General features: G+C 44.8%; 2 protein-coding genes across 6 annotated transcripts; both read left to right on the top strand.

The window, feature by feature from the left end:
- The first annotated feature begins 1135 nt into the window (after positions 1-1135).
- On the top strand, positions 1136-6700 carry LOC123061756 (single myb histone 4). Of its 5 annotated transcripts, none has more exons than XM_044485008.1 (6): positions 1136-1443; positions 3691-3893; positions 4403-4487; positions 5012-5095; positions 6021-6309; positions 6401-6700. In XM_044485008.1, exons 1-6 carry the CDS (start codon positions 1294-1296, stop codon positions 6451-6453), a joined length of 864 nt encoding a protein of 287 aa, XP_044340943.1. In that variant the 5' UTR covers positions 1136-1293; the 3' UTR covers positions 6454-6700. The 5 variants fall into 5 exon arrangements, with proteins under 5 accessions (XP_044340943.1, XP_044340942.1, XP_044340946.1 ...); XM_044485007.1 differs by having other exon boundaries at positions 3691-3896; XM_044485011.1 differs by lacking the exon at positions 5012-5095.
- Positions 6701-8815: 2115 nt separating this feature from the next.
- On the top strand, positions 8816-10639 carry LOC543128 (glycylpeptide N-tetradecanoyltransferase 1). Its single transcript, XM_044485006.1, has one exon. The coding sequence runs from the start codon at positions 8952-8954 to the stop codon at positions 10266-10268; it is 1317 nt and encodes a 438-aa protein (XP_044340941.1). The 5' UTR covers positions 8816-8951; the 3' UTR covers positions 10269-10639.
- Positions 10640-19413: the final 8774 nt, after the last annotated feature.

The following is a 19413-nucleotide window of genomic DNA, read 5'->3' as shown; positions in this document are numbered from 1 at the left end:
GTCAAAGTTACCACGGTGTTTTTGCGCAAGTTATCATGTCTGGAGTGCGTGTATTACCATGTTATTTGCATAAAAGTTACCGGGAGTTTGTTTTCCAAATAACTTTATTGCACTGGTGCCAAAAATGAGCCATGCTAGTGATCCAGTGACCAACACCCACCGAAAAGACCCAACCCTCATATTCATCTCCTTCCTCCCCAAATTCGCACCACCACCCACCATCGACACTCGTCTTCCTTGGACCTCTCCACCCACCGTCGTTGTTTCCACCCTCCCCCTCCTTCCCCTCATCATAAGACAAAAGAGGACGACGAGAGGGAGATCTAGTGACCAGGTCAGCCGCCCACGACCATGGTGCCTCTCTTCCTCACACCAAATCCAACACGCTCCCTCTCAACCACATCCATCCGTCGTGAACGGTTGGGCCTCATGGAGGTTGCCTCCATCCTCACAAGCATGGGAGAGGAAGCCCTATGTTTATGCTAATCCGTGAGCGCTCTTCCCCTTACTGACTACTGCAGCTACCCATCATCAAGAGAGAAGATAAGAGGAGAGAACAGAAAATGGAAGGGAGATCGACCAGGTTGGGCCCCACAACAACAGCCGGTGACCTCCCCTCCCCTCCAGCTTCCTACATGCCTTTGTCCATGACTGAGGTCAAGAGCTTCAACGTGCCTTTGCTCGACGTGATGGACAAATGCCATGAGATCGACAAAGATAGCTTCAATTTCATCTGTCACCACACGGATATCTCACGCCCATCTTCGAGGGAGGGGGCACTTGGAGGTGGGTGGTGGACGCGGTGACAATGGGCGCGACGGCCGCCGAGGCGGTGGCCTTGTGTGCGTGGAAGTGAGGAAGAAGCCGCGCGATGGGGAAAGAAGTCGAGGATTTAAATTGAACGACGACGAAACCATTCGTAGTTTTGCAAAAAAAAACACTAGGTGTGCCAGTTACAAATTATGTTATCGTAATTAATAAAAATCATAAAGCATGGACAGTGTGTTTTTTGTGTGCCACATGATAAATTCGGGTAAGTAATATCTTGCTTTTGGTCCATACGAATCTCAAGGAGAGGGTGAAGGGTGGAGATAGTCTTGGCCATGGTTGGTGATGTATGGAGTACTTATCCCTTTTGAGTTCTGTACGTACTCGTACTACTCCGGGGGAGCATTTCAATAGCAAATAAAGAGAGAGAAAACCTCGAAAAGGCCATCAGTTAGATTAGGGTTTCTGGTCGGCTAGTTCATACGGCGAGGAGCACGGGAAGGGAGGCGGAACTCGGGAGAGGAGATGGGTGCGCCGAAGCAGAAGTGGACGTCGGAGGAGGAGGAGGCGCTGCGGCGCGGCGTGCTCAAGCACGGCGCTGGCAAGTGGCGCACCATCCAGAAGGATCCCGAGTTCAGCCCCGTCCTCTCCTCCCGCTCCAACATCGACCTCAAGGTACCATCCATCCCCTGAAGCACCGTGCCGCTTCCCATCTACTACCTCGCTCAAGCGTGCCTGCGGCCCGCTCGTCGCCTCGGTAGATTCGGTATGGCCGAACGCTTGTTCCGCCAGGCAAGCCTCCCGTGGCGCTGCTCGTGATGTCGCCGCCTGACTTGTGTGCGATGCTCTGTTAGTCCTTTGGTCATCGTAGGATGCCTTAGTGATTCCCGGACCGGGGATATGGGGGTAGATTTAGGGTCGGGTAGACGAGAATCTGATCCCGACACCTCAAGCTTGAGGGGACTTGGTGTAGCTTAGTTGCCGTGATGTGATTTTGCCCAATGGTATGTGGTGCTGCGTTGGGAGGGAGGGTGGATGTTTTATGATCTGGACTGTACAGTAAAAGATTGTCTTTTTTCTCATATCTGTGAACTATTGGTGGTCGAAATAGTTGGATTTTATGTTGTCACTGGTCATGGGATGGTGCTGTGTCTACAGAAAGAATTGACTTTATGAAGCATATATCTCGCTGATGTAATTTTGTCATTTATGCTGCTCAGAGTGCAGAAGGGAAGTAAGGTGATGCCATTGGGTGTGCTCGTGTCATGGGTTTTGCGGGTGTAGGAGGTTGGAATTAGTGAAAAAAAGAGGCATTTTCTTCTTTGTGAAAGGTGCTGGTAAAATAGTTGGATTTGGTGTGTGATGCTAGCTTGCTGCTCATGGGACAATTGCTTATTTGCTTTGCAAAAGAACTGAAGAAGTGATTTTTATGGATCCCTTGCTTGATGGGAAATGCAATTAGCTAAGCACATTGGAGTTCTAGCGTAAGAGCTGTGCAGTTATGTGATGCCTCCAGATACGATTCAGATTGAGTAAGTTTTGATGGACAGGATTCAGCCTCGAGTAAGGCGCCACATGGGGAAGGGAATAACTGAATAGGGCCCTCAAGAAGTTGCTTTTAGCATCACATTTAACCAGCAAATTACTTCACTAATAGGACAACTTCTTGCAGTTGAATTATTTTCATGGTTTTAGTTGGGAGTTTGTTCTTCCTCTGTTAGGCACCTTTTAGACTATGTTGTAGAGTTGTACTCATTTAGATACAAAACAAATCTTACTCTAGGTCTTTAGCAAGTTGAACACAGATAAGAAATCAGAAACTGTTACCACTTACAATTTTCTTCTTAACAATTCCTCCAATGTAACCGGTAATCCAGTCCCAACCAGTTTAATTGAAACCAGACCCCCCTCCTCCCCCCTACCAGGCCTTCGATAAACGCAACCCAGCCTGGTAACCTGCCATATTTATGGGTTTTCCAAACGCTGGTCCGACCACCAGGAATAGCCTGATGAAATGTTAGTACAAGGGCAAGTTTGAAGACGGGCATAAATATTTTTCTTGAAAATCTAAAACATTATCTATTTTGTAACAGTGGTGAAATAGGTTTTTCTTTATGTTTGAATGATGAATACACTCTTAGCAACAGAAATATTATTCTAAATTGTGCCCGTCCTTATAGTCTCTATCTGTAGTTTTACTGGTGTGATCCTGTTTCCTTCACTGGAACCATGAGTTCCTGGCATGACAATATACCAGGCAAGCTAAATCTTGAATTGAAGTACTGAATAAATTGACCATATTCATGGAAGCCATTTGAGTCCTAGATATAGACGCAATCTACTGCTCAGATTGAGAAATTGTGTTCTATAATTTGATTCGTAGAAATTTATGCAGTGGGCAAAGTACATGAGCTTACTCCTAGATATTTCTCCTGTTCTCCAGATACATTGTATAAACAAGCCAATAGATAGACTTAGAAAACGCGAGGAATTATATATTGCTGTTCCAGTGGTCCAATTGTTTCTTCAAGTGGTACTCATGAGGTGCATGCTGCAAATTGTTACACACCTGGCAACTTTGTTTTTTCTGAAGCGGCGTTTATGTCTTTTTCCTTTCATAAGGCAGAATGGGGAGAAAAGTACATCAGCTTCCTTTATGAAATTGGTTGATAACGTCATGGCATGAAATGTGGTGTGTACCTTTTGGTGGTATAACTGAGAGGAAATTATTTATTGCAATCTTCTCCCATGCATACAATCCAAGGCAGTAATACTTTTAAAATTTAGATTGTTTGTTATGATAGTTCTGCCATTTGAGGAGCATGAGGATGGTATGTAAGTTAAGTTGTACCTTCAGATTTTACCATGTTTAATGACACTGTGCTCTAGCTTACCTGATTGAAATTTATCTGCGACTTTCAGGACAAATGGAGGAATTTGAGTTTTAGTGCAAGTGGACTGGGTTCAAGGGATAAACTAAGGGTTCCGAGGCCGAAAGCACCTTCGTCCTCCCCATCACCTAGCCCGCAGCTTCTGCTTCTCTCAGCCCCGAATAATGTTGCCGAGGCTTCTCCACCAGAAGATTGTGAAAAAAGCCCACAGGATGACAAGACTCCGAGTCCAAAGTTGTCTTACTTAAGCCATATGCCTTTAAACTTTCGTTACAAAACATATACTTTTAAGCGTCTGCTTATTCTGGAAGACAAGCATAGTACTATTAATTCAATACTTCTATTCAAGAGTTAGTGCATGATCACGTGATACATCTAGGACGTTTCTACTCATCCCATGTTAGATAAATCTACTCTTATATTTCTTTCCATTAGAGGAATATATGATTCTGTCTAATGATCACGAGATGAATTTTCAAACAAAGCAGTAGGAATGACCAACATAAGGATATGCCCGCTAAAAGTATGATATTGGTATAAAATGAATACAAACAAGTAGACATGGTAAGAGTGTAGTTAAATAACAAAGATGTTGACAGACTCAGGTCAACAAAATAAAAGTCTTGTGAGCATTAATAAGCATTCTTATTTTTTATCGCATTGAGAATTATAACTGCATCATTTCTCCCTGACACAAGTATTTTAGTTTGCGATCTGATTACGTCTACCTATTTGCATATTAGGTACAGTTCCATGATCCTGGAAGCTCTCGACGAACTGAAAGAGCCAAATGGTTCAGAAGTTGCTACAATTTGCAATTTCATAGAGGTTGAGCATCTTTTTGATTTCATTCTGTTGTAGTATTTTTTTTGTCTCATTTTTTTGAGTTCATTCAAGTTTTGCTCAGGTATACAACTAACATCGAACAAGTGAGAATTATAAGCATTTTCCATCGCTTGATTTGCTTGCAGGAGAAAAGTAATTTGGCTTTAAAGTATTCTGAAAATATTGTTGGTAATGAGAGCTAGTGAACTATGTTAGGTGAACAGATTAATCTAGCCAGTTTTCACATAGATATTGCTATATAACCTGATCTTTGACATGGTGAAAAAGTTGTGAGCCCATGTTTCATGACCTGTTTTATTTATGAATTTTGCATGATATTTTATTTATTGTTAAGAGTCCTTTACATCAAGGATGCTCCTAAGATTGCCTTGACTGCTACAGGAATATTTTGTTTTTGTGGTTTGCTTGTGTCCTGGTTGGTACTTGCAGTACTTATGTTTCATAATTATGTTGCATTGCTAGGATAATGGTAGGTTGCTGATGTTATCTTTGTGCCATACATGCAGCAAAGGCATGAGGTGCAACCAAATTTTAGAAGGTTGCTTTGTGCCAAATTACGAAGGCTTATAGGCGTGAACAAAGTTGAGAAGGTGACAATATTTTCATTATTATGAAAACGAGACTACCAGAATTATGAAAGGTTATGAGTGCTGAAGTAGTTCTCCTGTTAGCTTGTTGGGGGTCTGAAGAAATGGGAGGGAACTTGCCTTGACTAGCCACTGTCAGGGCTATCTTCCCTGCCTTGGTAGAGAGGCTCCTAGGCTTAGTTGAACTTCTAATTTTTCATTGCTTAATTGCAAACTGGGTTTATGGTGTCTCTTTTATAGGGAAGACTGACTTGCCCCCTTTGAGAATATAACTCACCTTCCTAACTCATTTCTTTCTCTTCCTAACTAACTACCTGGTTGACTACTGCTGGTGCGACTGTTATGTGCCTCATGCTTGTTTGAATCCACTCCATTAGGCCGCATCTCCAATTTTCCTTTTCATTTTTTTGCGTATATTCTCCCTTCAAACTACGGCAGGGCTATTACCAAATCCACACGAATCTTAATTCTCCGTATGGATTATGCCGGGATGCCACATTCCTTACCAAACCCAAACCAGAATATTCATATCTGCTGGGTAGAGTATTGGTGGGGATACAGGGGGTATAGGAAGTCTCGTTGTGCCAAATTTGCAGCAGATGTTGTGATTTGCACCTCTTCCAATTTAAGCATTGACGATATGTGGAATTCAGATTCTTTAGTTTGGCTGTCAAAATTGGCACGCTGCATCTCAAGTTACAAGTTATTTTATGTGGAGCTCGACACGAGATTCAAGGTTGTATTGAGAATGATATATTTTTGTAGGAATACTTTGGTGGCTGGATCCAAACTATGCGTTTAGTTTACCAGACATGCAATATCCTTGGATCCCCTCAAGTTTTGAGCTTGTTTGTACGTTTTGAATTGAAGATGTGAAAAGACCTTTAGATGTAACTAACGATAATCTTTTCTATCTTAATGTGAACAGATTGATAAGTCCTATAAGCTGACGGATTCATATGCAAAAAGGGCTCTGGCTCCAATGAAAGATCCATCTCTAAAGAAGAAGGATTCAGCCAAGTCATCCAAGGCAGCAAAGGGTCTAGGCCAGTTGAGTCCTGCACTGGACGCAGCTGAAGCTGCAGCGATGAAAGTAGCCGACGCGGAGGCCAAATCGCACCTCGCAAACGAGCACATGATGGAGGTTGAAAGGATCGGCAAGATGGCTGAGGAGACCGAGTCTCTCCTCGAGCTCGCCTCAGAGCTCTACGAGCGATGTATGTCATACTCATCCTCCAGCAATTTTTAACCTTTCACCTTGCCATAGTATCTTTCCCATCATCATATAACCCCCCGGTGACCTTTCAGGTTCAAGAGGAGAGGCGCTCACAATACTGCAAGTGGCGCACAGGGAGTTTTGATGGTGTTGTCGACCCCGTCAGCTGCGCGCCGACATCTGCTCTCTTGTACATGGATGGATGGAAGCGTAGGCCCAGCCTGTTGTCTTCTTGCCCGCGTGTTGTCTCTGTGTTGTAGCATAACTCGAATCAATTCGTTGGTTGTACCTGAGAGGGCATTCCTTTCATTGCCTAGGAATGATTTTAAGTTGGTGCATTTTGGATACTGTCCTGTGTTGAAATCAGGGAATAATGTGTATCTCGTCCTGCCGCCTTTTCCTGTATGTAGTCTAATGCAAGTTTGGTCATATGCTCCCTCGGCAAAATCCGCCTCGGGAGTATTACTGGCAGTCATGTTTCTGTCCCGAGGACAAGCAACTTGTCTCCTGGGTGAACAGTATATTCAAAAAATAGGAATTAAATTTAAAAATTCTGAATTTTTTTGTGGTAAAATTTAAGGAATGTTTGTTGTGTATGCACAAATTCATCACGAAATCACATTGGTAGAAGGCGTGGTAAAAAAAGACAAAATCAATGCTCTGAAAATGTTACTTTCAAATGCATTTTGGAGCTCTGTTTTTTTTTGCCATGACTTCCATCGATGTGATTTCATCATGAAATTTTATATGCACAATAAACATTTCTTAAAGTATGCTAAAAAAGAATTTTTTACTATTTTTTGATTTTACGGTTCACATCAGATGTATTTGAGCCCGGGTGCAGAATGGTATTTCTGCTTGTCTGCTTTGCGTTTTGTTATTAGTGCCTTTGTTTTATAATTTTTGTCGTGGTTTTAGTTTAAATTGGAACGGAGGAAGTATTGTTTTGCGGAAGTGAGGGCTGCTTTTGGTGGATACTTAACGTACAGCCTGTGATCTGAAATCATGTGACGCTGCTTTTTTTTTTTGACAAACATGTGACGCTGCCTTCTTTGTATTACATGGCCCGATGGTTGGCCTTTGTCCAAAGAAGGCACCTAAAAGCAGATTCGCCCATGGTTTTTGTCCTCTGCGATGCGCACTTTGCTCCGTCGGTCCAACTTATGAACACCATCTTTTCAAGTTTTTTTCTAAAAAAACAGAAAAAAAAAACTGTCCAAGTTTTTGTGAGTAGACGACAAGTTCAAACATTTGTGTTATCGAGAGCGTTTCTCCCTCCCTCTCTCGGGCGTTATAAAATCAGATTTTGTATCTTATGTATAGGTGGTTAGAGCATCTACAAGCGGACCTAACTAAATCCGCCTCACAGACATCTGCAGAAATGTTCGGGTGTGTCCGCGGACAGCGACTGGTCAACACTCAAATCTTCAATGTCATAGTTGGATACCTCATTGCAAATCATCAAATACATCCAATCAAATGCAACGTAAAATCTAGTCTAAATCTTCGCCGTAACCGTACTTGATGTTCCCTCCATGTCCTCATCCGGCGGCCGTGAAACACGCAAATTGAAGATCCGGTCACCGATGAGATAGGGTAGGACATGAGACATAGACTGACCTACATGGGGCACGAGCCGCCGCCATCTTACATGCCCTACTCTTCCTCGTCGGAACCCGTGACCTGAATGTCGCTGGTCGAGGTGAGGCTATGATAGACGTGGACGGGCGGACCTCATCCAAGGTGGTTGTGTGACTCCGGCTCCGTGCCCTCTGTCGTGAGGGCTGTCGCGGCCTCCCTCGTCCTCTGCCTTGCACTGCGGCACGCCTCGCGTCTACAAACCAACGCCTCGACTCCATAGCAGACGGGTCGTGAGGGAAGCCACTATTGACCTCGACCCGGAGCCCGACGCCATGGGAACGCCGCACTCCTCCCGGGAGCAACGGAGAGCCATGCAGACGGCCATCTCCTCACCGGCCACGCAAGGGACAAGGCCCTAGTTGACGGATCAGAGAATCTCGGAGTCAGATCCACTGCCTGACACGTCTGAGACGGTCGAAGTTCGCCGGAGAGGAGCTTGGGGATGGTGAGGATTGGAGCGGAATGGAGTGAATATGGTTTGATCTGAAGTGTAGATATTGTTGAATATATGTGGGGTCGGAGTGGGTCATGATGGGCCTAATCCGACGGGACGAACGCATCTGAGCGTCCTTATATCCACTTCAGTTATGGGCTGCATACGAGAGGTGTTCGTTAGCCCAGGCGTTTGCCAGATTTGTCATATCCAACCACGTGACATATTTTTGTGCAGGCCGAGTCCGGGCGTTTAGGACCTTTATGAAGAGTTCGGTTGTAGATGCTCTTAATTCAAAGTGTTGTATACATATTCTTATTTGTGGTTTTCTTCCGTTTTGTAATATCGCGTGATGTAGAGAGAAACCTTAAAGAAAAAGGAGAAGAGAAAATACCCAATAAATAAACGTATCCTTGGTACGCTTACGAATAGGGAATAGGTAGCCCAATAACAGATCCGATCCGCATCCGCCTCGCGTTCCACTACCCGGCCTGTCGCCTAGTCTTCTCCCCCAAATCTCTCCCTCAAACCCTACAGCCGATCCAGCCCTCCCCACCGCGCCGATCGCCATGGCCGCCCCCAACAACGACCCGCCCGCCGCCAGCGCCAGCGCCTCCACCAGCGACGCCGCCCTCGCCGCGCCGGAGGACACCTCGATCGAGGCGCTGGCGCGGCGCGTGCAGGAGCACATGACCCTCGCCAACAACCCCACCGCCCGCCGCCACAAGTTCTGGGAGACGCAGCCCGTCGGCCAGTTTGGCGACGTCGCCGACGTCTCCCTCCCCGACGGTGCCATCGAGCCGCCCTCCCCGCTCTCCGAGGTCCGCGCCGACCCCTACCCTCTCCCCGCCGCCTTCGAGTGGTTCACCTGCGACCTCGACGACGACGCCCTCCTCGCCGACCTCTACGCCCTCCTCGCCCACAACTACGTCGAGGACGACGAGAACATGTTCCGCTTCAACTACTCCCCGGCCTTCCTCCGCTGGGCGCTCCGCCCCCCCTCCTTCTTCCGCGCCTGGCACATTGGCGTCCGGGCCAAGGAGTCCAAGAAGCTCGTCGCTTTCATATCCGGCGTCCCCGCGCGCATCCGTGCGCGCGACGACGTTGTCCGCATGGCCGAGATCAACTTCCTCTGCGTCCACAAGAAGCTCCGATCCAAGCGCCTCGCGCCGGTGCTCATCCGGGAGGTCACCCGTCGCGTCCACCTGGAGAACATCTGGCAGGCTGCCTACACTGCGGGCGTCGTCCTCCCGACCCCCATCACCACCTGCCGCTACTGGCATCGATCCCTCAACCCGAAGAAGCTCATCGACGTTGGCTTCTCCCGTCTTGGTCCCCGCATGACCATGAGCCGCACGGTCCGGCTCTACAAGCTGCCTGATGCGCCGCTTACCCCCGGGTTCCGCCAGATGGAGTTGCGGGATGTTGCAGCAGTCACACGCTTGCTCAGGGCATACCTTGCAAGGTACGTGGTGGCTCCAGATTTTGATGAGCTTGATGTTGAGCACTGGTTGCTGCCCCAGGAGGATGTGGTGGACAGCTACCTTGTGGAGAGCCCTGAGACGCACGAGGTCACAGATTTCTGCAGCTTTTACACTCTGCCCTCGTCCGTGCTGAACAATGCCAACTACTCAACACTCAAGGCCGCATACTCATATTACAATGTTGCTGTCAAGACCCCATTGCAGCAGCTGATGAATGATGCACTGATTGTGGCCAAGCAGAAGAACTTTGATGTGTTCAACGCGCTCGATGTCATGGAGAACGAGGGGTTCCTCAAGGAGCTCAAGTTTGGCCCTGGAGATGGGCAGCTGCACTATTATCTCTATAATTACCGCATTCGCAATGGAATCAAGCCATCTGAGCTTGGGCTTGTGCTTCTATAGGGTGGTCGAGGCTCAGGATGGTGTTTGGGTTATACTCTTTTCAGCAGGTACTCCTTGTGTGGCTGGTTTAGTATGCGTCTTTCCTGGTTGCTACAGGTGATGGTTTGATTTCGGTCATGCTGTATGTTGCCCAGTGTGCAATCCGTCATAGCTCTTTTGTTTATTGTGGTAGCAAATCTTCCATGCCTTTTCATGGGAATCCACATTGATTTGCAAATGAGGAGACTGGAATTAGAAATTCCTTTTCAATTTTAAGACTGTATTTTCAATTAGTTACATTCAGTGTGTATGGTTCAAAGCATTTTATGATGGCACTCAGTTTACCAAGGAATTTTTGATAGACTTGTGTTATGCTAAATCATTCAAGTACCCTTGTGTTTTGAGGTTCTAACTATCTGGCTTCGTCGATTTATGACATTCACCATTGTTCCATCTAGAATGCCCCAAAATTTGATGTCCTTATGGTATGCAAATCTGTATTACTTGTTTTTACGGATTGTAGCCTAATGCTGCTATCATATGAGGTGGGTTTATTATGTTTGATGACTTGGATGTTCTTATTAATGTTTGGTGCATCATTGCATCAATAAGCCTCTTTGTCAACCTTGTGGCATCCTCCCCCCTCTTTTGTTTTTGTTTTGTTTTTGCCCTGTCTTCAAATCACTGCATTTGTGCACTTGCTGTTAACTTCCTAGCTTTCTCTGTTTGAAACACAGTCATCTTTGGTCATTCTGACATTACATAGTCTAAGGCACCTTATTAGATGTTAGCCAATGTTCACATCATTTAGTTGCCCAATTAGATTGTGTTTAAACTTGTCGTATTCCTGACCTGGAATGATAAGTGAAAACAGCCCAACAGAAGGGTTGATTGGATTTCAAATCCAAGTTACCATTCTGTCAAATGGTATTCATGGTGGTTGCAAAAGTATCAACAGAGTTCCCTTGCAAACTCTGGAGGTCTTCCAATCTGTGGTCGGACACTAATGAATTGAGCTTTTATCATGGGTTACACAGTTGCTAAGTACGGTATGGTTTGTGCATGCCCTTCATGCAACTTTCTCTGATGAGTGAAGTGCCGGTCTTGCGGCCTGATCGAAATGGATGACAGGCCGTGGACCGGCTCCAAAATCTTGAGTTCCTCCATGCTGCTTCTTTTAGTGAAGTGTCTCAAAAGTCCAGTTTCTGTTTCTTGGATGGACGGAACTCATCCAAAAGCTAGAAGAATGATCAGTCGGGTTTGGTTTCCTAATCTTGTTTCCGCTGGCAAGCTCTTGGTTCTCCAATTCTTGCCTGTTGAGGGTTGGTTCAGAACCGAAGCATGGCATTTCTTTCTCGTCTTTTGGCATCGGTTGTAGATTTGTGTTGATAACTGTTAGTACCTCCTATCTCTCCGTTGCACCCGCATGAGGCCCACTTTATTAACCATGCTCTTAGCTGCCGTGCTCTATCGGCGGTAGCTCCCCAAATCTGTAGCGTCGATGCCTTGGTTGCTGAGCAGTTCCATGCCTCGCCCACGGCCACAGGCAGAGCGATGGCTTTGTCGGCGGCAGCTCGGTTGCCTTCGAAGCAAGTTATTTGGCGCCTCCTTTTGAAATTTGCTTCCTGTTTCGGTCCTAACATGTCTTTTTCCTCAAACTTCATTTTGTTCCCACGTGACACTACTGTCAGTTTTGACTATTAACGGTGTCAAGTCTGACCTGAAAAGACCGTTTTATCCGTAGTATGTGACCAGATTATATGACAAAAGCAGAGTTGATCTGATATATTTTGTCATGGTTGCATGATCAATGTAAAACTTGCACAAACTTCATGTTTCGCATCATCGGATTTAGTTAGAAAATCGAGCAGCAGCATCCCGACCAACACCTTTTCCCCATCGAGTCGAACCCTGTATTTCGAATAAAAAATGATGATACTCTTGACCCCGAGAGAGATGCGTCGGTTCCAGGCAGATGGGAGAGAGGCGTCGGTTGCGGGAGTAAGGGGAGATTTTTCCCTCCCTAATTACATAATTAGTTTTAACACTCTTTCTAATCTACGCTTGACCATGTAGAATCATCTTTACGGTTGTCCGGAAAGCTCTATCATCTCAAAAGATTCTTCTTTAAAAGTTCTTCATAAAATCTTTGATGAGATCCTGAAACATATACTCACAAAGAAGGATAGCGTAATGTGATGTTTGAACAAGGATGTCTCTAAGAAGAGACTCTCCTGATGCTTGCAAGTTGCATGATGCTTGCAAGTTGCAAGTCCTGAAGACGTCGCATACCAATTTCATGAACATATTTCTGGAATGTAGAATTTGGTAGAGACTTGGTAAATAAATAAGCAAGATTTTCGCATGATTTAATTTGCAAGACGTTTATTTCCCCGCTTTGCTGAAGATGATGAGAAAAAAACCACTTAGGAGAAATATGCTTAGTGATATTACTCTTGATGTATCCTGTTGCATCTGTGCAACATAAGCCGCATTATCTTCATAGATAATGGTAGCTGATTCTATCGAACCAATTTCACATGACTGTTGTATGTGGTTTATTATTCTGTGAAGCCATACACATTTACATGATGCTTCAAATAATGAAATTATTTCAAAATGATTGATAAATGTTGCCACTAGAGTCTGTTTTGAAGACTTTCATGATATAGCAATGCCACCATGTAGGAATACAAAGCCGGACTGTGATCTGGCATTATGGGGATCAGACAAATAGCCGGCATATGCATATCCAATCATATCAGAGTCCTGATTTCTCTGGAACTGAAAAAATAGGCCAAGATCCTTTGTGCTTTGGAGATATCGTAAGATATTCTTCACTCCAAACCAATGACGTTTGGTGAGAGCTGCGCTATGTCTAGCAATTAGATTATTGCAAATGCAATATCAGGTATTGTGCAATTTGCAAGGTACATAAGCGCTCCAACGACACTGAGGTATGGAACTTCAGGTCCCAACACCTTTTCTCCATCATCTCTTGGTCTGAACGGATCTTTCTCTATGTCTAGAGATCGAACCACCATGGGAGTCTCAGATGGATAGGATTTGTCCATATTGAATTTCTCCAATATTTTTTGGATATAGGCAGCTGGTGTACCATGATTCTGAGGGAAGGTGCTCAAGTTGAATACCTAAGCAAAATTTGGTTTTACCCAAATCCTTCATCTCAAATTCCATCTTTAGGTGATTGCGTGCTTCATCAATGTCTGATGTGTTGCCGATGATATCGATGTCATCAACGCACATAGAAATGATGCAAAATCATGTGGAGGACTTCTTGATGAAGACACATGGACAATCAACACTATTGGAGTAACCTTTCTGAAAGGAACTCACTTAGCCGGTTGTACCACATCCGTCCCGACTGCCTTAAGCCATACAATGACTTATTCAGCTTTACACAATACATGTTGCGTTTTGTACTTTTATTCGGGATAAAGATTCCGTCAGGAACCTTCATATATATGTCCGAATCTAGTGACACGTAAAGATATGCGGCCACGACGTCCATCAACTGCATGGATAGACGATTTTGCACTGCCAAGGATATAAGATATCAGAAAGTGGTTGCACTCATTACTGGAGAATATGTTTCAGTGAAATCAATGCCGGGTTTCTGTGTGAAACCTTGTGCTACGAGCCTTGCTTTATATCTCACCACCTAATTGTTCTCATTCCGTTTCCGGTGAAAACCCATTTGAATCCCATAGGGAAAACACTGGGAGGTGTCGGTATTGCTTCAGTGAATACCTTTCTTTTGTTAAGCGAGGAAATTTCTGCTTGGATTGCATCCTTCCATTTAGGCCGGTCGGAGTGCTTTTGGCACTATACGATGGAACTTGGATCATGATCAGTGAGAAGGATATCTGCAATCTTTTCAGCAAAATATATGTCGATAATCGTAGTCTTATGGTCAAATGATTCTCCAGAATCAACATAGTTGATGGAAATTTCCTGCACGCCTAGAGACTCTTCGTGATTTCCCAATACGATTGAATCTGGGCGTTCCGATGTTCCAGCTAGTTTATGCACACTAGAACTGGGTTGTGGAGGTTGCCCTTCCACCGGGTGTATACTATCCATCAGGTGTTTGTCAACGTTAAGTTGACTTGCATTTACTGACTCCGAGGTTTTTCTCCTCGGTTTCCTTTGCTGCTTGCTAGGAGCTTGCTCCAGGTCAGAGGCCGTGCTACTCCCCCTCTTTTTAGGAATAGGGAGTTGAGTGGTTTTTATTGGTACCTTCATTCTTTCGGGCGCATTTCTGGACGGATTTAAGGATTTTCTAACACCTTTCAGATCAGTGAATGAATCTGGTAGATTATTTGCAAGATGTTGCAAATTAATGATCTTCCGAACTTGAGGTTCGGTCTCATGGGTACGTGGATCAGAGGACGAAATGGCATGAGCATTCCAATCAATTTCCGGGCATTCTTTTTGGTACTGGAAATCTCCCCCTAATGCCGGAAAATGTTCCTCATTGAATATGCGATCAGCGTGACGGGCTGTGAACAGACCCCTCATAAGGGGTTCTAGGTACTTGATAATCGACGGTGATTTGTGCCCAACATAGATCCCCAACTTCCTGTGTGGGCCCATAGATGTCCACTGTGGTGGTGAGATCAAGATGTATGTAGCACATCCGAACTTACGCAGATGGGAAGTGCTAGGAGGATTTCCACGTACCAATTCCAGAAGGAAAGAACTGTGATATGCAGTTGGCCTCAATTTTATCAAGTCAGCAACGTGTAAAACAGTGTGACCCCAACAAGAGGTTGGCAAGTTGCAATTTGTCAACAAAGGCCTTGCAATGAGTTTGATCCTCTTAATCAATGATTCAGCCAAACCATTTTGTGTATGGACATATGGAATAGAGTGCTGAACTTCAATCCCCAAAGCCATGCAATAATCATTGAAAGCACGCGAGTAGAATTCTGCGGCATTGTCCATTCAAATTGACTTAATTCGACTTTCTAGATAATGGGCCTGCAACTTAATGACTTGCCTCATTATCTTGGCAAATGCATGGTTCCGTGTGGATAGAAGACACACATGTGATCATCGTGTAGATGCGTCAATGAGAACCATGAAATACCTGAAAGGTCCAGGTAATGGTTGAATGGGACCACAAATGTCTCCTTGAATATGTTCAAGGAATTGAAGTGGTTCAGCTTGTATTTTGAGGTGCGAGGGCCTTAAAATTAGCTTTCCCGTGGCACAAGACGTGCACACAAAATCTGAAGATTGAGGAAATTTTGACTCAAGCAAATTATGACTAATGGAACTGCTAGTAATTTTTCTCATCATCCCGATTCCGGGATGGCCTAGACGATCATGCCAGGTTTGGAATGCGTTCACATTCTGAAAAATTACTTTGTATGCAACATGTTCTATGGGTTTGATGTACGTATAGTACAAACCAGATGATAGAGAAGGAATTTTCTCACGTACCTTTTTGCCATATCCGTGATCTTTAGTAAAGAGTATATACTCCTCTTTGTTGTCTTCATGGGTTTCAATATGAAAACCATTTTTACGGATATCTCGATAGCTGATCAGGATACATGAAGAATCGGGATACAATAAAGCATCCTCAATTGTTACTTGTGTACCACTTGGGAGGGTAAATATAGCACGCCCAGTGCCAACAATCACCGTATCACGTCCAGCGATAGTTAAAATATCTCCATTCATCTTTTTCAGAGTTTGGAAATATTTCATCTCCCTCAGTATGGAGTTTGTAGTACCACTGTCCACAAGGCATAATTCCCCTTCCATCGGATTGTCCACGGAGAGAACTATATAAAACAAAGAATTTTCAATAAGAAAATCTCATGGTAATACATAGAATACAATCTTATTATATCAAATATGCTGATACAATATAATATAAAGACAAAAAACTTATGTTCTTATTACAATCATCACAAATGGACATAATTAAGTAGATCACTAAGGAGATTGAGGGACTAGTCGAAGTCGCCAAACACATTGTTTGTGGTGTACTCAGTCAACATGTTCTACGTTTCAGCAGGATCCTCAGGCGGATAAGGAATCATGGCGTTGCTCGATCCAAGAGGAACATCGTGCGAACACCGACTCCTTTTGCGCTATGCGGATGAAGGTTGAAGTTAGCTTCAAACCTTTTCCCTTGAGGTGCTTTGCGTCCCTGAGATTGCTGGTACAACATAATCAGATGCTTGGGCATTGTGCACTTTTCAGTAGAATGCGTGTAGCATCCACACTTGTTGCAAAGCTTAGATTTATCAAACTTGGGCTTTGAAGTGCCTTTTCCCTTTCCAGGGTTTCTGGATCTCCTATTCCCATTGCGCTTTCACTTATGCTTGAAATTGGATTGTTTACCCCGAAAGGTACCATTAAACTTTTGACTATTCGCGACATTTAGATGAACTTCAGGTAAAGGTTGTGCCCCAACTGGGCGCTGAGAGTCATTCTTAGCGAGTAGCTCATCATGCTTTTCAGCCTGAAGTAACATGTGAAAAAGCTCGGAATAGACAGTGTAGTTACGAGCACGTTATTATTGTTGAAGGATCCTATCTGAAGGGAGCTTAGTAGACAAAGTTTTCTCTATCTTCTCCCCCTCAATAGGTTTCTTCTCACAAAAACGCAGTTTGGAACATATCTTATGAACATCATGATTGTACTCATTGATGGATTTGAAATCCTAAAGATGGAGATGAGTCCAATCATGGAGTGCTTCTAGCAGGACTACCGCCTTTTGCTGTTCATACCTCTTTTTGAGGGCCAGAAATAGAGTACTAGGAGATTCCTCCTGTAAATACTCGGACTTCAATTTGGATGAACATGGTGCCTTATGACTAATAAAGCAGCATAGTTTTGCTGTTCTGTCACCGGCGTGGCTCCAGCCGTGAGAGGAGTCTCGGGGGGCTGGATTACACGCGCTATCCCACGGGACGCAAGACTGATCTTGATGTCCATAGCCCATGTAGGGTAGTTGTGGCCATTGAGGTTAAGCTCCTCAAACTCTTTGGCGGTCATCTTTGCTTACATGAGGAACCAGAGTTCTGCTGTTCCGTAATTAATTTACGGGACGCAAAACTGTCATGGTTCTGTAATAAGAATGCAAAAAATTGATGCTCAAGTGAAAACTTGAAAAATTCTCAACCTCAATTGTGTGAACATAACACATTGAGGATCACTTAGATCTCACATTAATAGGCAACATTGCCATTACCTTGTGTATGCTACAATTAAGATATAAGGAATACACGTTGGAGGTAATAACTTGTCGAGAATGACAAAGCTTAGACCTCACAGTAAGAGTGGATAATCTCCAAGTGAGCAGTAGATCCCGACTCATTACCTTGTGATTCCAAATATAACGAGGGAGAAATATTCAAAAAAATGCAAGTTTGATATGCGAGAGAAGATGGTCTCCATCACAAAACATGTTCAAGAGAACTTGATATGTGGTAAACACATGGAACATGTCATTCTTCCCAGATGAGATCTGGTACTTTATTTATATTATCAATCCATTACATAATATAAACACACTAATGATTACACAAGTCCTAACCTAGATTTAATCTAGAACTGGACTAGAATGTAAGAAGTAGTCAAACTCGGTACTAAACAGTCCTAAACATAGTCTAAAACTGCACTAATACAATAATTAGTACTAATGTTTAACGAAAAATAGAGAAAAATAATTGAAATCCTGAAGGGGGTAGGCTGGGCGCCTGGGCCTGGATTGCCACAGCCGGCCAAGGCTGACCCACAGCCACCCGCACCGCATAAGAGGAGGCGATGGGTGGGGCGGTTACGGATAAGGATCCGCCCAGACCGGCACCACGCTTGATCTCCCACCATCACCTGCGCTCGCGGGGAGCAGGGAGCCCACTCGCCGGCGGTTGGGACGAGCGCCGGCGCCTCCCCGGCATCTCCAGTTGTCAGTGACACGACACCGACGAGGCCTCTTCATCCGAGGAAGAAGAGACAACGACGAGGGCGTGACGACCAGAGCCGAGGCCGAGGCTTGCCGGAGCCCATGATCCGGCGCGGCGGCTGATACATCCATTTTGCATCATGCTTTTATGTTGATATTTATTGCATTATGGGTTGTTATTTCACATTATGATACAATACTTATGCCTTTTCTCTCTTATTTTGCGAGATTTACATGAAGAGGGAGAATGCCGGCAGCTAGAATTCTGGACCGGAAAGGAGCAAATCTGATATACCTATTCTGCACAACTCCAAATGTCCTGAAACTTCACGGAGAATTATTTTGGAATATATAAGAAATATTGGGCGAAGAAGCAACAAGAGGGGACCCACTAGGTGGCCACAAGCCTGGTGGGCACGCCCTACACCCAGGGCTTGTGGCCCCCATGGCCAGCGTCTGATGCCCATCTTCTGCTATATGAAAGGTTTTGCCCTAGAAAAAATCAGAAGGAAGCTTTCGGGACAAAGTGCCGCCGTCTCGAGGTGAAACCTGGGCAGAAGCAATCTAGGGCTCCGGCGAAGCTGTTCTGCCGGGGAAACTTTCCTCCGGGAGGGGGAATCGAAGCCATTGTCATCACCAACGATCCTCTCATCGAGGGAGGGTCAATCTTCATCAACATCTTCACCAGCACCATCTCCTCTCAAACCCTAATTCATCTATTGTATTCAATCTTTGTCCCAAAATCTCAGATTGGTACCTATGGGTTGCTAGTAGTGTTGATTACTGTCGGTGTCAAAACCGGCCGATCTCGAGTAGGGGGTCCCGAACTGTGCGTCTAAGGATCGAAGGTAACAAGGGACACATGGAACACAATGTTTACCCAGGTTCGGGCCCTCTTAGTGGAGGTAAAACCCTACGTCCTGATTGATTGTATTTGATGAGTATAGTGGTTACAAGAGTTGATCTACCTCGAGATCGTAATGGCTAAACCCTAGATGTCTAGCCTATATGAATTCTGATAGCCTCTACGGACTAAACCCTCCAGTTTATATAGACAGCGGAGGGGCCTAGGGTTGTACAGAGTCGGTTTACAGAGGAAGGAAATTATACATCCGGACACCAATCTTGCCATCCACGCAAAGGAGAGCCCTATACGGACACGAGGGAAGGCCTTCTGCCTTGTATCTTCATGGCCCATTAGTCTGGCCCATATCACAT

Source organism: Triticum aestivum, chromosome 3A (assembly GCF_018294505.1).
Source record: "Triticum aestivum cultivar Chinese Spring chromosome 3A, IWGSC CS RefSeq v2.1, whole genome shotgun sequence".
Lineage (NCBI taxonomy): Eukaryota > Viridiplantae > Streptophyta > Magnoliopsida > Poales > Poaceae > Triticum > Triticum aestivum.
The sequence above is the reverse complement of the archived record's forward strand: the minus strand, read 5'-3'. Positions and strand labels throughout refer to the sequence as shown.